Source organism: Hemitrygon akajei, chromosome 7 (genome assembly GCF_048418815.1).
Source record: "Hemitrygon akajei chromosome 7, sHemAka1.3, whole genome shotgun sequence".
Classification (NCBI taxonomy): Eukaryota; Metazoa; Chordata; class Chondrichthyes; order Myliobatiformes; family Dasyatidae; genus Hemitrygon; species Hemitrygon akajei.
In genome coordinates, this window is record NC_133130.1 from 22,332,451 (window position 1) to 22,357,405 (window position 24,955).

General features: G+C 40.7%; 1 protein-coding gene across 2 annotated transcripts in view; it reads right to left on the minus strand.

Moving 5' to 3' along the window:
* sdccag8 (SHH signaling and ciliogenesis regulator sdccag8) overlaps positions 1-24,955 on the minus strand; it is a 415,760-nt gene that overhangs the window by 127,774 nt on the left and 263,031 nt on the right. For both annotated transcript variants that reach the window (XM_073050489.1, XM_073050488.1), the window contains exon 15: positions 10,542-10,650. In XM_073050489.1, coding sequence (XP_072906590.1) covers positions 10,542-10,650 — 109 coding nt within the window. The remainder of the gene's footprint in view (positions 1-10,541; positions 10,651-24,955) is intronic.

Here is a 24,955-nt window from a genome sequence, read left to right on the forward strand (position 1 = left end):
CTGAATCTTGCTAAGAAAAACTTAAGCCAAATACAAAGTTACATACTCAGTGTTAAGGGCAATGTGATCTGACTTGTGACTTGGCAATGTGAAATGGCCAATGGTGTTCTCCTTCCTTTTGCCAACAAATTTTTAATATAATAGGCTTTATGGCAGTCCATTCATAAGTACAAGTTGTCTGTAAGTCGGACCTTCGTAACCTGGGGACGGCCTGTATTAAGAAGATGCTTGGAAAGCTGAAATATCTGAAGGTAGATAAGTCACCTGGACCAGATGGACTACACGCCAGGGTTCTGAAAGAGATAGCTGACGAGATTTTGGAGACATTAGCAATGACCTCTGAAGAATCACTAGATTTTGGAATGGTTCCGGAGGAATGGACAATTGCAAATGTCACTCCACTCTTCAAGAAGGGAAGGTGGCAGAAGAAAGAAAATTATAGGCAAGAACACAGAACATAAAACAGTACAGCACAGGAACACGTCATTCAGCCCACAATGTTGTGCTGAACCGCTAAAAAGCAAATCAGAAATCCCAAACACCAACACTTCCTACCTACACCATGTCCATATCTCTCTAACTTCCTTACATCCATGTGCCTCTCCAAACATCTCTTAAAAGCCTCTAATATATTTGCCTTTATCATCACACCAGGAAGTGAATTCTGGGTATCCACTACGCTCTGAGTAAAAAACTTCTTGCTTGAACCTACCCCCTCTCACCTTCAATGTAGGCCCCCTGGTATTATTCAACCCTGGGAAACAGATACTCTCTGTCCTCTCGATCTGTGCCTCTCTTAATCTTATAAACCTCTATCAGATCCCCCCTCAGCTGCAGCTGCTCCAGAGAAAACAACCCAAGTTTATTCAGCCTCTTGTGATAGCACATGCCCCCTAAACCAGGCAGCATCCTGCTAAACCTCTTCTGCCCCCTCAACGTCCTTCCTATAGTGGGGGTGATCAGAACTGTACGCAATACTCCAGATAACACCTAACCAGAGTTTTATAAAGTTGCGATATAACCTCTTGACTTTTGAACTCAGTGTCTCAACTAATAAAAGCAAGCATTCCATAAGCCTTTTTAACCACCTTATTGACCTGTGTAGCCTCTTTCAAGGAGCTATGAACTTGGATCCCAAGATCTCTTTTCACAGCAACACTCTTAAGGACCATAAGATATAGGAGCACAATTAGGCTATTCTGCCCATCGGAACTGCTCCACCATTCCATCGTGGCTGATCCTGGATCTCACTCAACTCCAAACACCTGCCTTCTCAGACCTTGCCCTTAACAGTGTACTGTCTCTTTGCATTTGCCCTACTGAGGAGCAACACCTCGCATTTATTTGGGTTAAGCTCATCTGCCATTTCTCAGCTGATTTCTGCAACTGATCTATATTTGTGCTGCACCAGTCTTCCACACAATCTACAACTCCACCAATCTTGGTATCATCCACAAATTTACTAACCCACCCATCTATGTTTTCATTCAAGCCATTTATATACATTACAAACAGCAGAGGTCGTTAGCCAGATTTCAGTGGTTGGGAAGATGTTGGAGTCCCTTATTAAGGATAGGTTTCAGGGTACTTGAACACGCATGATAAAGTAGGCCAATATCAGCCTGGTTTCCTTAAGGGGAAATCATCCTGGACAAAGATTGGCTGACTGGCAGGAGGCAAAGTGTGGAATAAAAGGTGCCTTTTCAGGATGGCTGCCGTTAACTAGCAGTGTTCCACAAAGGTCAGTGTTGAGATTGCTTCTTTTCACGTTATTTGGATGACAGAATTGATGGCTTTGTAGCCAGGTTTGTGGAGGATAAAAAGATGGGTGCATGGGCAGGTAGTGTTGAAGAAGCAGGGAATTTTCAGAAGAACTTGGACAGATTGGGAGAATAGGTAAAGAAGCGGCAGATGATATAGTGTAGTGAAGTGTATGGTCATGCAATTTGGTAGAAGGCATAAAGGCAAAGACTATTTTCTAAATGGAGAAAATTTTAAAAAATCAAAGGTGCAGAGGGACTTTGGGATATCGTGAGCAGTTTTGGGCCCCTTATCTGAGAAAAGATGTTCACAATCAAAGGAGGTTCACAAAAATGATTCCAGGAATAGAAGGTTTAATGTATGATAACTCTGGATCGGTACTCACTGGAGTTTAGAAGAATGAGAGGACATCTCATTGAAACCTATCAAATATTGAAATGACTAGATAGGGTGGATGTGGAGAGGATGTTTCCTGTAGTGGGTTAGTCTGGGACCAGAAGCACAGCCTAAGAACAGAAAACCATCCATTTAGATCAGAGATGAGAAGGAATTTTTTTGGTGAATCTATGGAATTCATTGCCATGGATGGCTGTGTAAGCCAAGTCATTGGGTATATTTAAAGCAGAGGTTGATAGGTTCTTGGTTATTTAGAGCATCAAAGGTTATGGGGAGAAGGCAGGAAAATGGGGTTGAGAGGGATACTAAATCATCCATGATGGAATTGTGGAGCAGACCTGTTGGGCTGAGTGGCTTAATTCTGCTCCTATGTCTGATGGTCATATGAGAGGTTGCAGAGATTGTTTTTAAACTGATTAACATTGTGAAATAATTCAGAGTGCTACAATGAAATCAATGAATTCATTACTAAAAGTTAGCATTCACCAAACAGGAATGCATGCTTTCCATGAGCCACAAAAAAGGCTACAAGAGCCTAATAATGTTGGAACCACGCAGTGGATTGGATTTCTGCTTTGCAAAGCAGTGTAAGATGAAGCCATGCCAAGGTTTTCTCATATTGTAACGAAAGAGCTGAGATAGGAGGAGTTGGGGGGGGTGTGGAATGGAATAGAAAATTACTGCATTTACTATGTGTAATAAAACTGAAAACACATTAGAGCAGTTCTACCCCAGGGTGAATTTATGATCTGTTCCTTAGTGGGGCCACACTGGAAAACCACTGAGAGAGGGACAGGTGCTTCTCCACAGGGAAGGAAGGAAAATAGACAGACCTGTCACCTTGAGTCACACTCACACATCTCCTGGTGGCTGGGTACAGAGGGGAGTTAGTGAAGATCCAGGAAGAAATTCACATCCTGGCCTTCATCTGGGGAGTGCGCATGATCCAGATGAATGATTACAAGAGGGAAAAGGGGGATAAAATTAATTCAATTACCTGGAAAGAAAGATTTAGCTCACACAGGGAAGTGAAGAACTTACATGGAGTTCTGACTTTCCAAACTCCTTTTGTAAACTGTGACAGCATAGGACGAACACCCACCTGGCTCCTTTATACTAACACTAGGAAAGCTGCTGTGTGTGCTCTGATCAAACTGGGCTGCAGTCCAGATTCTACCAGAATACCCAAATAGTCGAGAATCACAAGGATCCTACACAGCACGGGATCCTGTCCATGATCTTGGCACCAGATGGCAAACCTTTTCCACTTACTGTTACAAACAGACTGTGTGGAAGATTTCCTTGCAGCTATGATGATCTCTATCACTTCTTTTCAGAAGCCCTGGGCTTTTTAACCATTCCTGTTCAACAGCCAAGCCAGCAGCTGGAGGCTGAATCTTTCACGGTGCCAGACTCTAGGAGAGAAGCTTTTGCTTGTCGGGAAGGTAAAATGATTTCCTTACAATGAAGGAGACCAAATGATAATTAAGGTTTGCAAAAACAATGAATAGGAGGGTGTGAGCTGGGACTGATGGAATATAGATTTAGGATTGTGATCCCTTTAGTGCTTGTGAACAATTAAAAAAAAGGGAAAGTGTAACAATATATTGGAACAAAGTATGATTGATTAATGGAGTAAAGATTTCAAAATTTTAACAGAAATATATTTATGAAGGAGCCACTGAACTGTCGCTGATAAGATGGTGGCGTGCTCGGACACAGCAGCCTTTCTGAGTTCGACCAAAAGTGCAATTGTTCATTTTTTTTATGCCTTTTTTTTTACAATTGAAAGACACTGCTGGTTATCAAGAGCATCAAGTACTGCTGATCTACCCCACTAGAGAGTGGCAGACCTGGACTTGTTGCTCACCATGTTGCAGCCTTCTTCAGCCACCTAGGGAAGAAAGCACCATCAGTGGCGGTGCATGGTTCAAATGGATGGTGCGGGTCATCGCCTTAGATATTCTGTTGTGATCACAAGACCCTTTTGGATATTGGTAATGTATTATACTGTGAGTCCAACTCACTGGTTCATTGGTGAGATTGACTGCGGGGGAGCTGCGTAGTCTCAGTTTTGGTGCCTCAGCATCGCCTATTGCGGCTGTCCAGGTAGGAGACACCGGTGCTGGCTGTGTGCCGCTGGGTTGGAGACTGGTCCCTTCTGTCAGTGTGGCCCTCCAGTGTTCATCTGTGGCTACACTGCGTGATATGAGGAACCACTGCAGGCCCTCCTTGCAGAAACATGGCTCCAGGACAACATCCACGCACCAACAATCTACAGGCCATGACACTCAGGGACTTGAGCTACATTATTATTTTTTATGTATTTTTGGTAACAATGTTTTTCTGTTATTGTGATTATATGTGCTGTGTGTGACTATTGGTTCTATGTTTTGCAACTTGGCCCCTGAGGAACACTGTTTCGTTTGGCTGTATTCATGTGTGTGGTTGAATGACAATTAAATTTGAACTTCAACTTGTTTGTAAAACCTTGGTAAAGGACATAATGAAGAAATTCTTGATAGGGTGATGAAGTTTTAATTGAGACTGAGATGTTGAAATCACTACAGGACAATTAGTTTGTGGTCTGATGTCAGAAAATTCATGTAAATTAAGAATGGTCCTTCTGTTTACCTGATTTCATCTTTCCAGAATTGATCACAAATGATTGACGATTATTGTATTTAGCCCAGTATACTAGCCTTAATTGTACCTATCGACAAACCAACTATTGGATTACTTTTTAAAGAAACACTCCTGCTGTGTATCCTAAACACATGCTTTCATATTACTGTTTTTATCCACACATTCTACCTGTGTTTCTAAAATTATTAACCCAAATGGATTTCTCAAATAGCTGAAAGCATTTCTTCATATAATTCTTATAACTCCAGAGTTAACATGGAACACGCAAACTTCCTCGCATTCTGACTGCCTTAGCATGCTATCCTTGCAAAGGAAATGGTAGAGTACCAACTTCAAGCAGTTCTTCAGTAGTTATGCTGGGAAATGTGCTGGCAGAGATCATGCCAGGCTAGAGCTGGAGCAGGTTCAATTAGTTCAATCGCTTCCAGGGAGAGGAACAGCCATAATGAGAGATTATACATAACTTACAATGTTAAAATTTACTATCTAAATTACTTCAATTCTTTTTTGCCAAGGGATTTTAATCCCCTTCGCAATTCTGAAGAATGAATGAAAGGAGGAAAGGAGATGGAACAGATGATTAAAAATTCAAAATAATATCTTTAAACATTACTTAAAAATACAAATTGCTTTCACTGAATAGCCTTTATGTTTAATTATGTTCAATTCTTGTCAAATTATTTAACAGCATGATTAAGTTTTCGACCATATGACATAGGAACAGAATTAGGCCATTCAGCCTATTGAGTCTGCTCTGCCATTCCACCATGGCTGATTTATCATCCCTCTCAAACCCATTCTCCCGCTTGCTCCCTGTAACCTTTGATCCCCCCTTACCAATCAAGAACTTATAAACCTTGTCCTCCACAGCTGCCCGTAGCAACGATTCACCTTCCTCTGGCTGAAGAAATTCCTTCTCATTTGAATTTCTTTGTATGGATTGTGAGCTCATGCAGGTTTGAAAGCTACTCAGCCAGGGTCATGACTTATCTCTTTATCAAAGTATCTATATACGTGAGGCTTTCAAAGTATTAGCGTTTGTGGAATGAAGGGCATGCCTCATAGTTAATAAGTCCCTGCCTTCTGCAAGGATTTGGCCATCAGGTTGGAGCAGACTTCATAGAGCAAGTGGATGGTGCGGGTGATTGCTTTAGATATTCTGTTGTGATCACAAGACCCTTTTGGATATTGGCAATGTATTATACTGTGAGTCCAACTCACTGGTTCATTGGTGACATTGACACATGGATGTGTGGACCAAGCCGGCGGGAGGGTGGTTTGTTATGGTGGCTCACCATTCCAAGGTAATGCCAGTCAACTGCTCTTGCTTACTTCCTCTACTTTGCTAAATTAAAAGCACAAATTAACAACCCACAAACATATTTCAAGCAGATGAGTAATAGTTATAATTTTTAAACAGTTCAGCCTTTTGAAACCAGAAAGTGCTCCAAGTGCAAAGCTTTGCAAACATGCTCTTGGAGCCTGAATACAATTGGTAAGACAATGTAATCTTGGACCATATTCATTTTTTAGCTTCTTATGACTTACTCCTGATATACACAGGAAAACCAGTACCCCTAGTTCTCTTTCAATTTATTCCATGGTAACCTATCTATCTGCAAACTGGATGTTCCCATACTTCTGATTTGCCTGGGATGGATCTATAACCGGTCAGCCGAGCTTACAGAGAGCTCATTGTCAGGCTTAGGCTGTTTCTCTCTGGCTTTTGTTTGCCTCAATTTTCTAAAGAATGGGCACACTTGGAGGGTTAGAATAATCGTAGTTAAAGAAAAAATGTGGTGGAAAGCAAACTTTAGAAAAGTACAAGGTATTGATGGCATCAATCTTGGAACAATCAGTGAATAGAATAAGCATTATCTTGGATGTGGATCCAGAATCAGCTTCCCCACAGAAGGCAAAGGGTGGTTGTAGATAGTTCATATTCTGCATGGAGGACGTTGACCAGTGGTGTTCTGTTCTGGGACCCTTCCTCTTTGTGATTTTTATAAATGATATGGATGAGGAAGTTGAAGGGTGGGTAAGTAAGTTTGCTGATGACACAGAAGTCAGGGATGTTGTGGATAGTCTGGAGGGTTGTCAGAGTTACAGCATGACATTGGTAGGATGCAAAACTGGGCTGAGAAGTGGCAGGCGGAGTTCATTCCAGATAAGTGTGAAGTGGTTCATTTTGGTAGATCAAATTTGAAGACAGAACATAATATTAATGGTAAGACTCTTGGCAGTGCGGAAGATCAGCAAGATCTTGGGGTCTGTGTCGGTTGACAGTGTTGTAAGAAGGTATATGGCGTGTGGCCTTTATCAGCCCTGGGATTGAGTTCATGAGCCGTGAGGTAATGTTACAGCTATATAAGACTTGATTAGATTCCACTTGGAGTACTGTGTTCATTTCGGGTCTCCTCACTACAGGAAGGACATGGATGCTATAGAGAGAGTGCAGAGGAGATTTACAAGGATGTTGCCTGAATTGGAGAGCGTGCCTTATGAGAATAGGTTGAGTGAACTTGGCTTTTTCTCCTTGGAGCAACAGGGAATGAGAGATGACCTCACAGAGGTGTATATGATGATGAGAGGTATTGATCCTGTGGATAGTCAGAGGCTTTTCCCCATTGTTGAAATGGCTAACACAAAGCAGCATAGTTTTAAAGTGCTTGGAAGTAGGTACAGAGGGGATGTCGGAGGTAAGTTTTTACACAGAGAGCGGTGGGTGTGTGGAATGCACTGCCAGCGACGGTGATAGTGGTGGATACAATACTTTTAAGAAACTCTTAGATAGGTACATGGAGCTTAAAGAAATAGAGGGCTAAGCAATAGGGAAATTCTAGGCAGGTTCAAAAGTAGGTTACATGGTCGGCACAAAGTTGTGGGCCAAAGGGCCTGTTATGTGCTGTAGTGCATGTTCTATGTTCTATGGTTGGATCTTCCAAATATCCTGTGCTGTACTACAGTTGAACAGATTTCTACAGGCCATGGTATCAGATACATGAATAGCTAGAAAGCTAGATACATGAATATACTGGAGATCAACGTATACTATAAAACTCAATGTTGCACAGGCAATCCATAAATAATCTGCAGATCCCTTTCAGGCTTAATTGTACAGAGAATTAAGGGGGGGATGGTGAAGCATTGTTGGTCATTTTGAGAGAGCTTGTGAAAACTCTGAACTTGTCAGTCTAGAACTGATAAGTACAGTACACTGTAGCTTCAAATATTGGGTATATTGTTAAGCAAATTCAAAATATTACTCTCAACATAAAAGAAGGAAAAGGACATCAGCAACAGAAATAAAATGGAATAGCACTTCTGTTTAATTTTAGCTTTCTAAGCTATACAAATATTTCTTTTTCTCTTCTTGATTAAATTCACCACTTCACTCGAGATCCAAGGTTCCCTTACCTTGCCATCCTTGTCTTTTCTTCTTACTGGAACAAAGCTGTCCTGTATCCTGTAGCCCTTTCACCAATCAACTTCCCAGCTCTTTACTTCACCCCCTCCCCTCTCCCGGTTTCACCTATCACATGCCATCTTGTACAACTTCCTCCCCTCCCCTCACCTTCTTATTTTGACTCCTCCCCTTCATTTTTAGTCCTGATGAAGGGCCTCAGCCCGAAACATTGACTGTTTATAGATACTGCCTGGCCTGCTGAGTTCCTCCAGCATTTTGTGTGTATTGCTTTGGATTTCCAACATCTGCAGATTTTCTTGTGTTTGTCCTTTATTCTTTGCAGTTGGTCTTTAAACATTCTCCACTTGTCAGAGTCGACTTGCCCAAAAACAGATGTTCCCAAGTAATTAGTTACCATTTAAGACTCTTGCAGGTTACCTTGCTCTGATTTAATACTACATTGCAACGTCCATACTTACCTACAGCTAACTTAAACCTCATGAAAAGCCCATGATTGCCCACATCATATGACACGGCACATGATGAACGAATGATAAATTTTAGGATGTTATTTGCAAATCTGTGGTCATTGAAAATGAAACAAGTCAACGAGACCAATATAGAACAGATGAAAGAGGTAATACAGGAAATATATACTAGAGACTGTAAAAACTTTAAAATGACAATAGGCTATTTGAGTTTTTTCTGTCTTTATATCTGATCATTTTTTCCCCTTTTTCCTTAATACCTTTGGTTGACAAGAATCTATCAATCTCAAGTTAACTTCTCATCATCATGATCAGTACATGGAACTATGATGCTGTGGCCATAATAGAGACTTAATTGAGAAAGGGATAGAATTGGATGCTTAATCTTCCAGGGTTTTGATGTTTTAGAAGAGATAGAGAAGGAGGGGGAGGTGGAATTGCACTGCTAATGAGGGACAATATTGCAGCTGCGCTTAGGATAGGCATAATGGAGAGCTCATCCATTGAGTCTTAAGGGTAGAACTCAAAAATATGAAAGGGATAATCATTTTGTTAGGTTTATACTACAGACTTACCCATTCCGAACTGCTACCAGGACAATGAGGAACAGATATGTAGCCAGCTTAGTGAAAGATGTAAAAACAACAGGGTTGTTACAATAGGTATCTTCAAATTTCCTAATATAGACTTAGTGCTTGGTTTGCATGGGGTATAATTTGTTAGGTGCATCCAGGAGGGTTTCTGAAATCAATATATAAATAGTCCAACAAGAGGAGGGGCATATGGACCTCCCTTTTGTTGGGTAATGAGCCTGGCCAATTGACTGACCTATTACTGGGAGAACAGTTAGGCAAGAGTGATCAAATTCATGAATTTTAATATAGCTATAGGTAACTATGAACCTTACAATATAGTATTAAATCAGAGCAAGGTAACCTGCAAGAGTCTTAAATGGTAACTAATTACTTGGGAACATCTGTTTTTGGGCAAGTCAAATCTGACAAGTGGAGAATGTTTAAAGACCAACTGCAAAGGATATAGGACAAACACAAGAAAATCCACAGATGCTGAAAATCCAAAGCAACACACACAAAATGCTGGAGGAACCCAGCAGGCCAGGCAGTATCTATGGAAAATAGTAAACAATCGATATTTTGGGCTGAGACCCTTCATCAGGACTAAAAATAAAGGGGAGGAGTCAAAATAAGAAGGTAGGGGGAGGGGAGGAAGTTGTACAAGATGGCATGTGATAGGTGAAACCGGGAGAGGGGAGGGGATGAAGTAAAGAGCTGGGAAGTTGATTGGTGAAAGGGCTACAGGATACAGGACAGCTTTGTTCCAGTAAGAAGAAAAGACAAGGATGGCAAGGTAAGGGAACCTTGGATCTCGAGTGAAGTGGTGAATTCAGTCAAAAAGAGAAAAAGAAATATTTGTATAGCTTAGGAAGCTAAAATTAAACAGAACCCTGGAGGATTATAAAGAAACCAGAAAAGAACTCAAGAAGGGAGGGGCCTTGAAAAATCCTGCAAAGCAGGATTAAAGAGAATCCCAAGGCGATACAATAGAAACGTTCAAGAGGCTCTTAAGCACATTAATGTATAGGAAAAAGAAGGACATGGACATTGCAGCAAGAATTAGTTTTAGCTGGGCATTTGATTACTAATTTAATAAATTTGGCACAACATTGTGGGGGAAAAGCCCTGTTCCTTGCTGTTCAAAGGTCTATATAAACAATTGTAAATAAACAAATCCTACAAAAGCAACACTGAGGTGGTTAGAAATTGCTTCTAATTTTAGCAATGACCATAAATCATGATTTAATACAAAGCCAGAATAATACCTACCTGTTTTTTTCTGTGATCTTTTGTAGCTTTTGGCTTAAAGTGTGACATTCTGTTTTCAATTTGTTTGTGAGTGCACTCTGAGATCTGAGTAGTGTCTCCAGTTCATTAACTAGAGTAAAAAGAGAGAAGTTTACATTATGGTCTAGTAAACTGAGATTAAACATCACAACTGATCTTTGTCTTGAGTTACATTCCTGTATTATAATCTCTCTCTCACTGACAATATAATGTGAAATTTTAAAATTGTAAATATGTACAGATAAGGTTCTTTTTACTTTTTTTATTTACAGATATGGAACAGGTCCTTCAAGTCCAAAGAGCCACACTGCCCAGCAACCCACCTATTTAACACTAGTCTAATCACAGAACAATTTACAATGACCAATTGACTCTGGACTGTGGAAGGGAATTGGAGAACCTGAAGAAAACCCACAAGGTTCATGAAGAGAATGTACAAACTCATTTACAGCTGGTACTGGAATTGAACTCTGAACACTGGAACGCCATGAGCTGTAATGATATCGCACCAACTGCTATACAACCATGGCACCCCAAGATTTAATTTCTATTCGTAATAACAATGGTGATTCATTCATTGTAATTGATAACCATTTAGCTTCTATAATGCTACATGAAATAGGAAACTGTGAATCTTCACGGTTCAATTGAATTATCATTATTATAGGCTTTTTTCCATTTTTTCAGTCCTGATGAAGTCTCATTGACCTGAAATCTACTCTGCTTTTCAGATGTAGCCTTGACTTTATGAGTACCTCTAGTATTTTTGCTTTTATTTCATATTTCTGGTTCTTTATGGTTGTTATAGCCAGTGGTGGTAGTACCTATTGAAAGCTCAAATAACCTCTGACAACCAAGTCCCACTCCTGGTTTCCATGTGTGGCTTAGCTACTAAGCCCAGCAGAACTGTTTCTACTGATAGGAGAGGGGAAAAAGGCAGGTTCCTGGTGCCTTAAAACCAGGCACTTTGGGCAGATGGGGCTCATCAGCCCTGATTGGCAGATCATTTGGAAGGAAAACTCTGATCTCAAACCTCTGCTGCCTTGCGGCTATACCCACTTGTGGGGAATGCTTTGAAATAAACCCCAAGGAAAAATCTGGAGCTGGAGCCCTGAAGACAGTCAGGGTCAATCAGTGTCGACTCTGATGGCCGCCTCCTACGATGCTGCTGGTGCCAAACCGTATCGGTCTCTGCTGTTTCTTTGGATTCATCCGCTGCATGGAGTGGGGGGAGCCTGCTCCATGGGCAGCAGCTTGCTCTCCATATCGTACTGCCCTGGCTTGTGTATCACATAGACAGCTGGGACACAATATCCATGATTGGCCCTGACCAACAGAGGGCCTCTCATATTTACAGCATCTGCAATGTTTTACTTATAAACTATACTGTGTTCTCCTACTTGTTTGCTTACATCTTGAAGATTAATTTATGGACAGTGTAAGTAAACCATTCAGTTAGATTAATCATGTTTGAATGTCATTTAAAAATGTGATGTAATCTAGCCTGTTATTTCAGGATTTTGAATCTTTCCACCAAGTTTGCTTGGTTAGTATATCATAAAATTCAACTCAGTTTGTGGATGCTTATTTATGCTTGCTACTTTTTGGAAGTTGTTTTGCCAGCCAAACCTGTTTTAATCATTTGTAATTCTATAGCAACAATTATACATGAAAATCATGAGAGAAAGATTGATACTTAAACAAAACAATCATTTGGACAGCTTGTGATAATTTTCTCCCAAGATTACTATGTTATCCTTGGAGCTCCCTATAAGACTGCATTACATTACTATAACCTTGCTTTGCAGAACCACAGAAGGAAGCTATTTGGCCCTTTACATCTGTGCCAGATTTATGTCAGAATATATCACCAATTCCTGTTTTTCAGGATATATAATGCCATATTTTAAATATCGTAAAACTGGCATTCTGATGACAAAAATGCCTATTTATTTTCTTTTCCCACAACTCCTTTATTTAAGTATGTTTTCCCCTTTAATTGTTTATTCTACTTTATTATGTTCAAATCATAAAGCATGAAACATTTTTCCCAGTCAATGAGGCCAAAATAAATCCTCCAAGTTATAGTTGTCATGACAATTCTTTACCCACAATCAGACTGAAATGCATAACAGATAATATGATTGCTTGACAAGTTGCCTAGAAGTAGTTTCGTGCTGTATGACTTCAAGATTCCATGAACTTTGCTCTTTCCCGGTTTCTTAACGACTGATCAGATTGCCTGAAAATAAAACTCCATGAGATTGTGTAAGAACAGGGTTTATGGTGGCTTGCAGCCAGAATCTTTTGCTGAAGTGAGAGACCTTGGACAGTTCCTTTCAAGACCAGGTTCAATTGAACACAGCTTCTGATCGTTTTTGACACCCACACAGCCATCAGCCCACTCCAACCAGACAGCAGCAATGACTCATAATGGCCAGTGTAGAGGAGGGAAAAGCTGCAGGAGAGATCCCCCAGATTCACTGAAAGGAACTTGGCATTTCTATAAGTGAGTGAAATCCAGGAGACGTGCCCTGTTAGCCAGAGATCCCAAGAGAAACTGTAGATTTATCAATAAGAACTGCCTGGCTGAAGGTGGATCCAACTGTTCCTCCCAGCTGTGAGAAACCCCACTCATTTGAGTAATGCATAAATAAATTTCACATCCCCTAATGATATGCCAGGTGACCCTACACAGGCAAAAACTATCTCAGCAAGCCAGCTTGCTGGAATTCTACTCATGGATTCAGTAGATGGATCAAGGATTTATTTGCAAGCAGCCTGTGTCCAGCTGTAAATTCCTTCCAGTACCAAAATCAGACTGCTGGAGGAATTCAGAAGGTTGAGCAGCATCTGTGGAAGGGACAAAATCCCGACATTTCTTGATCAAGACTCTGCATCAGGACAGAGAGTAGAGAGGGGAGACAGCCGGTGAAATAAGGAGAGGGGGAGGGTGAGATGGGGGCCTGTAGATGATAGAAAGAGGGCTGAAGGATGATGGGCAGATGGGTGAGGAGGATGGGTGAAGTTTGGAGACAGAGATAGGTGGGTGGAAGAAGACAAGGAAATGGTGAGAATATACCATAGGAGGGCTTGCCCAGGTGCAGGCTCTGCAGCCTCATTTTCAGAGGCTTTTCAGTGGCATTTTCCACAGTGGTACATGCGTAACTCTCCTTATGGAGCTTAATTGCTGTGCAAAAGGATTCTGAACTGGTCTGAGGAGTGGGAAAGCTGTTGGTCGCTCTTTTTTTCTGACCACCCAACCCCCGCCCGTAGATCCATCCCTCTGGAAATTACTGACTGTAGAAAATCTCTGGCAGTTTGATCTACCTGAAGATGAACACATCATATGTGCTTTCCCCATCTGGGAAATCTTTGGACAATCCTGAAACAGCTGGACATTGAGGAAATGGGCACTCTTTCAGATGATAAGAAAAGGTCAGTGAGTTCTAAAGGAAACGTGCCCCATCAACATGCCTCAGAAAGCAACTCAGCAATTGGAATGTCGCTTGGTTATCACTGAAATCCTAACTGTCTAACCCAACTCTGTGTGAATACAATACCTGATTGATTCCTCTGATGGTGTGGTGAGCAGTAAATTGTGAGAAATTGCAGAGATCTGCTGCAGCCATTTGGAAAGATGTGACAAAGTAGAGGAGAGTTGCTGTGTCATTCACCTCTGTAGTGATGGTAGTGACATGTAAGAATTGACTAAAAGCCTTTTAGTTCAGTGACATGAGCCATGGAAACCTGAACTGACATTGTTCATCAGAGAGGTTTGGATTGAAAATGTCGTTCAGTGGCAGATAGCACCACTGAAGGAGTCATTGCATGAATATGTCAATAACTAAAGTATTCAGAAAGATGCTTAAGCATGTGTGAACTTTGAAAGGTGTTTGAGAGGCTGCAGTCAGCTCTGAAGCTGCCTAGACAGGTCTCCTGATGTTACCAAATTGTACCTTTAAATAGACACAAATGCAACATGTAATACTGTGTGTATTACTACACATGGGTTTGCATGCAAAGGTTAAAAATTACACCACAAGAGAAAGAAGAATGCTTGCTCTAACTAGTGACACAATAATGTGGGACTTGTACTGCAGAAACAGCAGAAAGTGCCAATGGAAATTGTACACAGAGTGCTTGGGCCAGTTTTCCAACAGGCACATTTTACGTGATCATGAAAGTAATATAATCCAGTTTAAAGTGCTTTTATGTATGATTTGCACATAAAATCAGGCTACAATTGATACACTTTTAGCCTTGTAGTTTTGGAGTGAAGGGATTATATTTTCCCAGAAATAAAATGGAAGGGACAATGGTGTTTATAAAATTTTAACCCTTCACAAATGACAGATTCTGTTGAATCCATAGCTTCTTGTCTCATTTAGGCTTTTCCTTGACTAATTTGCCTTGCTTTTCAGATTACCCTGCGAACTTTATCTCTGTCTGCTCTGTCCCTCTCCAATTTGAATCTTTCTCAATGCCCTCACATATGCCTGCCTTGCCATTTTTTGAAAAGGCTTTGAAAAGTAGAACACTCGCGTGTCTCAGCACAAAATATGCATCTGGTTCACATATGTTTATAGAGTCAGAAAATCATTTCCTAATAGTATGTTCTACATAAATGTCCAATGTAATCACTGAAGTGTAAAGTGGGAGATTTGGTACAAGGGCCATCATTCCTGGTTGGTTCATGATTATAAGCCTGGTTATGCTGAGAAATAGACACTCGCCTATCACACCTCTTACCTGGATCCACCAATCACCTGCCAGATCTTGCTCCACCCCTTCCCCCCACCTTTCATACTGGCTCCCTCCCCTCTTTCTTTCCAGTATTGATAAAGGTTCTCAGTTCAAAATATCAGCTATCCATTTCCCTTAATAAACGCCACTTAACCCGCTGAGTTCCTCTGGCTTTTATGTGTTGCAATAGCCAAAGAAAATGTTTTGTTGATGCCTGGTCACATAAATTTCTACCTCTATGCATTAGCACCTCAAAGCGTGTGCAGTGTGCTACCTGGAGTTGGTGCAGCCCCCATGTTTGCTCAACAGAAGACAAGCTGTATTGTGGTCGACTGCAGATTTCTGCGGCATTCTTGGACTTGGGCTCTGGACTTTTTTTTTGGATGGCTGTAATTTCCAGATTTCTTACATGCTCTTGCTAACTTGAATGAGCTATGCGTGCTTTGTGCTGTGTGTGATTGTTGGTTCTGTGTTTTGCACCTTGGCCCTGGAGTAATGCTGTCTCATTCGGCTGTATTCATGAATAGTTAAAAGACAATTAAACATGAGTTGAATTGAATATTGTAGAGGCTCTGTTTTTACACTTTACTTCCAAAATTTGGATCTTGACTTCAATGTGCTGGAAGTGTGGACATCATGTACACGGGGAAAGGGTGGAACGTACCAATGGGGAAAGGGTGAAAGGTATCTTCTAGGAAAGGGTGAAAGGTATCTTCTAGGAAAGGGTGGAAGTTATCTTCTCAGAAACACAGTCTTGCAGCAGATAAAGAACAAAGCTGAGATACTGAGGAGTGCTGAAAATCTTGAGTTAGAGCATGGAAACAGCAATGAGCTGAGGTAATCCTGTGTTGCTTTCTCTGTAATAAGCTGGCTGAACAAGAGCCCTACTATTCCACAGCTTCAGGGTTGACATTAACAAAGCTGAGTTAGATAGAGCTCTTATAGATAGTGGGGTCAAGGGATTTGGGGAGAGGGCAGGAATGGGGTACTGATTGTGTATGATCAGCCATGATCACAGTGAATGGCGGTGCCAGCTAGATGGGCCGAATGGCCTACTCCTGCACCTATTGTCTATTGTCTGATGTTGCAAATAAATAAATCTGTGGGGCATGAATTTGCATCTTTTCTTCTAACAGATAATAAAAAGTCAAAGCATGGAAACACCTGACTATGTTTACTGTAGAGAGTGAGATTTTGTTAGGCACACACTGGTTGTTAATACTGGTTAGGAAGTGAGCTGATGAGAACTGCTGTATAGGAAGTGAGCTGATGAGAACTGCTGTATAGGAAATGTTAGCTAGAAAGTCCAGACAAATGCTATCAGCAACAGAATCCTAATAGGGTTCCAGACTCACCAAACGTGACTGGTCCATCCAGAGCAAAGTTTGAATGAACACCTCTTGATTCATGCTCCAAGAAATCATCCCTTCTGTCCTGCGATTTAAGCTATGATTCAACAAACAATCTGCTGGAGGAACTCAGCAAATAAAAAAGCATCAGTGGGGGTAAAGGAATTGTCAACATTTTGGGTTGGAATTCTCCATCATTCCAAATGTAGGGTTTTGACTCAATCTGTCAACAATTCCTCTTCTCCCCCCCCCCCCCCACAGATACTGCTCTACCTTCTGAGTTCCTTCAGCTAATTGTCAGTTGTTTCAGATTTCAGCACCTGCAATCTTATGTGTCTTCAATACTCCCTAATTTCCAGTTTATTTCCTTTTTAACTCCCACCATCATCTATTATCAGGCACTTGAGATACTGTATGCTGGCACCACCAAACAAGAAATTCAAATCATAGTCAACAACTTCAAACACATTTGACCAATTACCATTAGTATATAACCTGCAGCACCAGGGATTCTTACACACGAGATGATTGCTATACTCTAATAAGGAATGCCTACCGTTCAATGTCCAGAACCCATTTCAGGACATATGAGTACTTGGCTATCCTTCTCCTACCTGCATACAAGCAGAGGCTAAAGAGCAAAACTCCAGAGATAAGGACAACAAAGAGGTTGTCGCGGGAGGCAGAGGAGTGGCTATGGGATAGTTTCGAGTCAGTTGTCTGGTCTGTGTTCAAGGAATCATCAGTAGTTGTCATGAACTTTATAAATACAGTTGTAAGCAAGAGTGTCCCCACCAAATTATACAGAGTCTTCCCCAACCAGAAGCCCTGGATGAACCTTGAGATCTGCAATCTGCTAAAGGCCAGATGGGAGTTACAAGAGGTCCAGGTACGATCTCCAGAAAGCCATCTCACGGGCAAAGTGGCAATTCTGGACTAAACTTGAACCAATGAGGGATGCTAGTCAGCTGTGTCAGGGTTTGAATGCTATTACCTTACTCGACATGGGTGATAACAGGGCTTCACTTCCAGATGAGCACAATGTCTTCTATGATCGCTTTGACCATCAAAACATGGAGGAACCCTCACAAGTTCCCATAGCCACTGATAACACTGTGAGTTCAGTCTCTGAGATTGACCTGCGATCATCCTTCAGGAGGGCGAACCTACTGAAAGCATCCAGCGCAGATGGATTAACTGGCCGAGTACTAAAGACCAGTGCTTAACAGCTGGCTGGAGTGTTCACCAACATCTTTAATCTCTCACTTCGGCAGTTGAGGTATCAATCTGCTTCAAGCAGGCCTCAATTACACTGGTGCCTAAGAAGAACATGGCATCTTGCCTCAATGACTACAATCCAATAGCATTTCACATCCACAGTGATGAAATGTTTTGAGAGGCTGTTGATGAAACACATCAGCACCTGCCTGAGGAATGACTTGGATCCACTCCAATTTACCTATTGGCACAACAGGTCCACAGCAGATGCCACTTAATTTGCTCTTCACTCAACCCTGAAACATCTGGACAGCAAAGATGCATATATCAGGACGCTCTTTATCAACTACAGCTTGGCATTCAGTACTATCATTCCCCCAAAACTAATCAATAAGCTTCAAGACCTTGGCCTCAATACCTCCTTGTGTAATTGTATCCTTGATTTTCTCACTTGTAGACCCCAGACCGTATAGGTTAGCAACCTCCATCAGCACAGGTACACCACAAGGATGTGTGCTCTACTCACTTTACACTTATGACTGTGTGGCTAAGCACAGCTCCAATGTCATATTTAAGTTTGCGGATGACGCCACTGTCACTGGCCGCATCAAAGGTGGTGACAAATCAGCACATAGGAGGGAGATTGAAAAGCTGGCTGAGTGGTACCATAACACCAACCTCTCACTCAATGTCAGCAAGACCAAGAGGCTGATTTATTGACTTCGGGGAGGAAGGACCTGTCTTGGGTGCAGAACACAGCAGTACCTCTACTTCCTTAGGAGTTTGCAAAGATTCTGCTGAACATCTAAATCTTTGATGAACTTCTATAGATGCGTGGTGGAGAGTATATTGACTGGTCGCATCACAGTCTGATATGGGAGCACAAATGCTCTTGAAAGGAGAATCCTATAAGGAGTAGTGAATGCAGCCCAGTCCATCACGGGTAAAACCTTCCCCTCCACTGAGCATGACTGGAGTGCTGTTTCAGAAAAGCAGCGTACATCAACCAAGACTCGCAACAGCCAGGTCATGCTCTCTTCTTGCTGCTGCCTTCAGGAAGAAGGTACAGAAACCTCAGGATTCACATCATCAGGTTCATGAACAGTTATTACCTTCAACCATCAGGTTCTTGAACCAGTAGATGATAACCATACAACCTATGGACCTGTTTTCAAGGACTCATAATCTCATTTGGTATTTGCAGTTGTCTTTTGCTCATTGGTTGGTTACCTACTCAGTTGACTGTGGTCTTTCATTAATTTAATTATGGTTCTTGGATTTACAGAGTACGCCTGTAAGTAAATGAATCACAGGGTTGTATATCTCCTTTGATAACAACTTCACTTTGAACTTTTGAACACTCATCTAAACAGCTTTCAGAACAACTGATTGTAAGCTTCAGAATTGATTCTCTCTATGTTGTTGGTTTGATTCACTGCCTGAAAAACATTGTGCATCTTCTCCATGACATCATTTACCCTGGCCTGGTATAGTTTAGCAAGAGAATCGATGTTCATCAATGACAGATCATTTTCAATGTGGACCTCATAGAAGCAAATTTTAACAGAAGCTTAATATCAAGTTCAGGGCACATTATTCCTGAAATCCAGTATTTACTACTTCAGAATAAAATTGACATAAAAATAAAGGAGGAATTTATTCCTGCATAATGCTGGGGTTATTTATTCCCATGCATAATGCTATTGCTCTGGAACACTTTAAGCTAATATAAATAGTTGCTGTAAATGTGTCTATCTAGAGCAGGGTTTCCCAACCTGAAGTCCATAGACCCCTCAGCTAATGGTAGGGGTCCATCACAAAAGAAGATTGGGACTCCTTAATCTATAGTTTCTCCTTTTTGAATGCAAATGCATCTTCCTCCACTTTTATAATGCTCTTAAATTCCCATTTAATCATAAACTGCCATGTTGACCTCTCTCCATCCACCCTAAATCCTAACCTTGTAAGATATTTTAGACACTATAAACAATGAGAGTTAGGCAAAGAAATTATTATTGTGATCGATTGCACTATGCTTATAGTATAAATTTGGTCTAATTTTACTCAGCTCTTCCTGATAGAGTTTGAAAATAATAATATTCCACCTGTATGACAATAAAAATGTTAAAACAATAATTACTAGAAACTCACAGATGAAGTTAAAAAAGACAAATCTTGAACACAAACTCACAAAAATCACATATATCATTATAATTAGCCAATCCTTATGCAATAGCCAAGGTCATTCTTCATTCTTATAGTGACCACACTTTTGAAGATGACGTAGGTTTAAAATGGAGTTAATGCAAATATTTGTGACAGTTTTCACACCTATAAATAAGAATTTATTATAATAATTTCAACAAACAAGGTGAGCATCCTTGAATTATTTCATCTCAACACTATTCTATTTAATTGCTTAAGGAAAATTATTTGGTAAAAATGATTGGTTGCTCAAATTTAACTGGTGCCGCAGTGGTGTTGTGGATAGCTCGACACTATTACAGCTTGGTGCATTCTGGAATTTGGAGTTCAATCTTGGTGCCATCTGCAAGGAGTTTGTGTGTTCTCCCTGTGAACTGCATGAGTTTCCTTTGGGTGTTCTGGTTTCCTCCCACAGTCCAAACATGTATCAGTTGGTCATTGTAAATTGTCCTGTGATTAGGCTAGTGTTAAATAGGTGCATTGCTGGACGGTATGGTTCTTTGGACCAGAAAGGCCTGTCTGCACTGTATCTCTAAGTATAAATGAGGGCATGAGCAATGCCTGCAAGCTTGAGAGTTCGGGGTCAAAGAGTGGAGGCCTGGTGTCCGCCTGTCTTGGGGTTGGAGGCTGTCTGCATTTCTCTGTTGTTGCCTTGTTTTATTTTACTGTTGTTGCTGTTTGTTTTGTTCTGCTGAACATTGGGGGTACGCTATGTTGGCACTGGAATATACAGCGACACTTGTGGGCTGCCCCCAGCACATCATAGGGTGTGTTGGTTGTTAACACTATATGCATTGATGTACATGTAATAAAACTGAATCTGAAAAAAATCTGTATCTGGTAAAGTACAAATGAAAATCAAAACATCTGCAGACGCTGGAAATCTGAAATAAAAACAGAAAGAGCTAGAAATACTCAGCAAGTCAGGCCACATCTATGGGACGACAAACAGGGTAATGATTCAGGTTGAAGACCCATTATCAAAACCAGGAAGGAGAAAAAAACTTGTTAAGTGTAAGGATGGTGGGGGAATGGGGATATCTCTAAAAGGATAAACTGAGAGGTTAAATGGTAAATTATAACGCTTATAACCAACATTTTGGATGAACATAGCATAAAAATTCTCAAAGGCACACTGCTTAACATATAACTTCTATGCAATGCATTTTAATCCATGAGCTGTGTATTGAATAAAATTATGAAAACAAAAAAAAGTAATCACCGAATCATATTTTTCAGTGTCTATTATGGTAAAAACAAAAGCACTTTTCTTCCACATATTACCTAGATCTTCCACTCTATCATTTTTTTTAAGTCATAGTGCATCATGGTGGTGCAGTGGGTAGAAATGCGACCTTGATATAATATTAACCTTTAGTGCTGTCTAGGTGGAATTTGCTATATGGGTTTTTGTTGGCTGCTCCAGTTTCCTCCCAATGAACAAACTAGTTACTATAAATGGTTACTGTAGTTACCCTGCAAGTGGCAAAAGAATCAAAGGGACAAGTGAGAAAGAACAATTGCAGGGCTAAATGGAAAGAGAAGTGAGATTCCATAGGAATTTAATCGGTTGTGTTGGTGGAGGTTGCAGACTCCATCAGCACAGGTGCACCACAAGGCTGTGCACTTAGCCCGCTGATCTTCTTCCTTTGCATTTATCACTATGTGGCTAAGCACAGCTCTAATGCAATATTCAAGTTCACCCCAACAACAACCTCTTATTCAATGTCTGCAAAATCAAGAAGCTGATTACAGGAGGAGGAAATCAGAGGTCCATGAGATAGTCCTCATCGGGAGAGAGGGTCAGCAACTTAAAGTTCCTCAGTGTTATCGTTTCAGAGGATCTGTCTTACATGTAAGTGCATTTACAAAGAAAGCATAGCAGTACCTCATTTCTACTTACTTAGGAATCTGCAAAGATTTGGCATGACATCTAAAACTTTGACAAACTTCTCCAGATGTGTGGTGGAGAGTATATTGACTGGCTGCATCACAGCCTGGTATGGGAGCACCAATACCCTAGACTGAAACATCCTACAAAAAGCAATGGATACGTCCCAGTCCATCACAAGTAAAGCCTTTCCTGCCATTGTTGTTGCAGGAAAGCAGCATCTGTTATCAGAGATCCCCACCACCCACGTCCAGGAACAGTTCAACACATACAAACAAGCTGGATGAACTCAGCAGGTCGGGCAGCATCCGTTGAAATGAGCAGTCAATGTTTCGCCCTTCATCAGGAACAGTTATTACCCCTCAATTATCAGGCTCTTAAATAAAAGGGGATAACTTCACTTGCCCCATCAATGAAATGCTCCCACAACCTACGAACTCAGGTTCGAGGATTCTTCATCTCATGTTTTTGATATTTATTGTTTGTTTGTTTGTTTGTTTATTTATTTATTTATTATTAATTATTTCTTTTTGTATTTGCACAGCTTGTTGTCTCTTGGATGCCCAATTTGGCATGGTCTTGCTATTATGATTATTATTCTATTATGGATTTTTGAGTATGCCCACAAGACAGTGAATCTCAGGGTTGTATATGGTGACATACAAGTACTCTGATAATAAATTTACTTTGAACCTTGATAGGACTGCTTTAGCTAAAAGCTGGCTTACACTAAATAAACCAAGTGCCCTTCTGTGTTATAAGTTTTCTGTGTTCTGCTACCAAGCACACATGTACACCTTGTCTATATCTTCTGCCGCCTAATTCACATTTGCACTCACCCTGCACTTATCACTTTTCATCTTTCATTGCTGCTGTTTTACATATTTATACAACTGCTTGTTTTATTATGATAGTGGCAGTAGCCTTACACTGTCTTACATAAACATGCACTTCGCACTCCATATCAACAGGTCAATCTTCGGGCCATGCCCCTCAGGAACTTGTGCCAATTTTATTTTGTGGCTGCATGTGCCGGATCATAACTATATGTGCAGTGTGTGACTATACGTACTATGTTTTACTTGGCTGCAGGGGACGGTGTTTCGTTTAGCTGTATAAATGTGTTTGGTTGAATAACAATAAACTTGAACTTGAATGTGTACTGTAAGATACTTAAAGGAAGGATGACACAGTAAAGACATGTTATGAAAGTAATGTGAATATCTATATCCTTGATTCTTTTAACTAAAATATTTGCATGGGTATGCTAACGTTCTAGAGTAGATCGTGCTTGTCATTACACTTATTTAGATTGTTGGGAAAAGGATTCATGGTTCATTCAACAGCAAAAACAACTTTCACTCATAAATCAGCCCTCATGAATGAGAAGTGGGTATCAAATAGGAAGCAAAAAGTTAGAAGGTGAATAAGAGAAAGAAACCAATGACCCGCAAAAGGAAGCAGTTCTCCAAAGCAGCAGTTTATTGAAAAGCCAACTCTGAAATGTACTGATATACTGCTGTGAGCTGTGGGATGCCACTTTTTCACATCAATACCAACCAGAACATGGCTGTTGTTGTTTCTTGCTTTTACTGTTATTCTTCTCTATTCAAATTTAAGCCACGAAAAGGAAGTCACATTAAAAAAAAACTTCAAGTTGCTTTTGAAAACACTAACGGCAAAATATTGCCACACAAAATTCAGTCTCACAAATTCAGGCTAAATCCCTCTACTGTGAGTGCAACTATTCAGATATATCACCTGGCCACATGAATAATTTAATGTGAAGGAATTCCCGCAGATTCTATCTAAATATAGGTATACACAGATTACAGATATACTGAAAGATATAAAGAAGAACTTACAGCCAGGTAGGACTGAAGACAGCTTAATTCTGTTTCTACATGGTGACATGTACAAAATGGACCAGGGTGGAAATATCAACCGCTCTGCAGCACTCCAATTGGCAGAAAGATAGGGAGTAGTAGTCGTAGCAGCGGCATAGTAGTAGTGGTATTAGAGTGGGAGCAGTAGTAATAAGAGTAGCGGTATTTATAATAGTAGTGGTAGTCGCAGTAGTAGTGGTGTTGGTAACAGTGGTGGCGGTAGTACTGGTAGCATTACTAGTGTTAGTGGTGGTAGTCATAGTGGTAATTGCTTATATGGGGATTGAAAATTTCTGGCCCAATGCTGAAAACTTTATTCCCTGAAGTGTAGGAGATTGAGACAATATTTGATAGAGGTATACAAAATTATCAGGGGTATATTGTGCTGATAAAAAGTATTCATCCCCCTTGGAAGTTTTTATGTTTTACAACATTGAATCACAGTGGATTTAATTTAGCTTTTTTGACACTGATCAACAGGAAAAGACTCTTTCATGTCAAAGTGAAAACAGACCTTTACAAAATGATCTAAATTAATTACAAATATAAAGCTCAAAATAATTGAATGCATAAATTCACCTCCTTCAAGTCAGTATTTAGTAGATGCACCTTTGGCAGCAATTGGAGCCTTCAGTCTGTGCGGATAGGTCTCTATCAGCTTTGCACATCTGGACACTGCAATTTTTCCCCATTCTTCTTTACAAAACTGCTCAAACTCTGTCCGATTGCATGAGGATCATGAGTGAACAGCCACGTTCAAGTCCAACCACAAATTCTCAATTGTATTGAGGTCTGGATTCTGACTTGGCCACTGCAAGAGATTGTTGTTTTAAAAAGTGGACGGTCGCAAGGCTGCGGGACTGGACAGCATCCCAGGGCGGGTACTCAGGATGGGCACAGCACAACTAGCATATGTGTCAACAGACACTTTTAATCTTTCCCTCTCCCTGTAGAGTGCCCTCCTGCTTCAAAACATCCACCATTGTTCCTGTACCTAAAAAGACCAAGGTAACATGTCTGAATGACTGGCATCCTGTCACACTCACCTCAATAGTAAGCAAATGCTTTGAGAAGCTGGTCAGGGACTACATCTGCAGCATG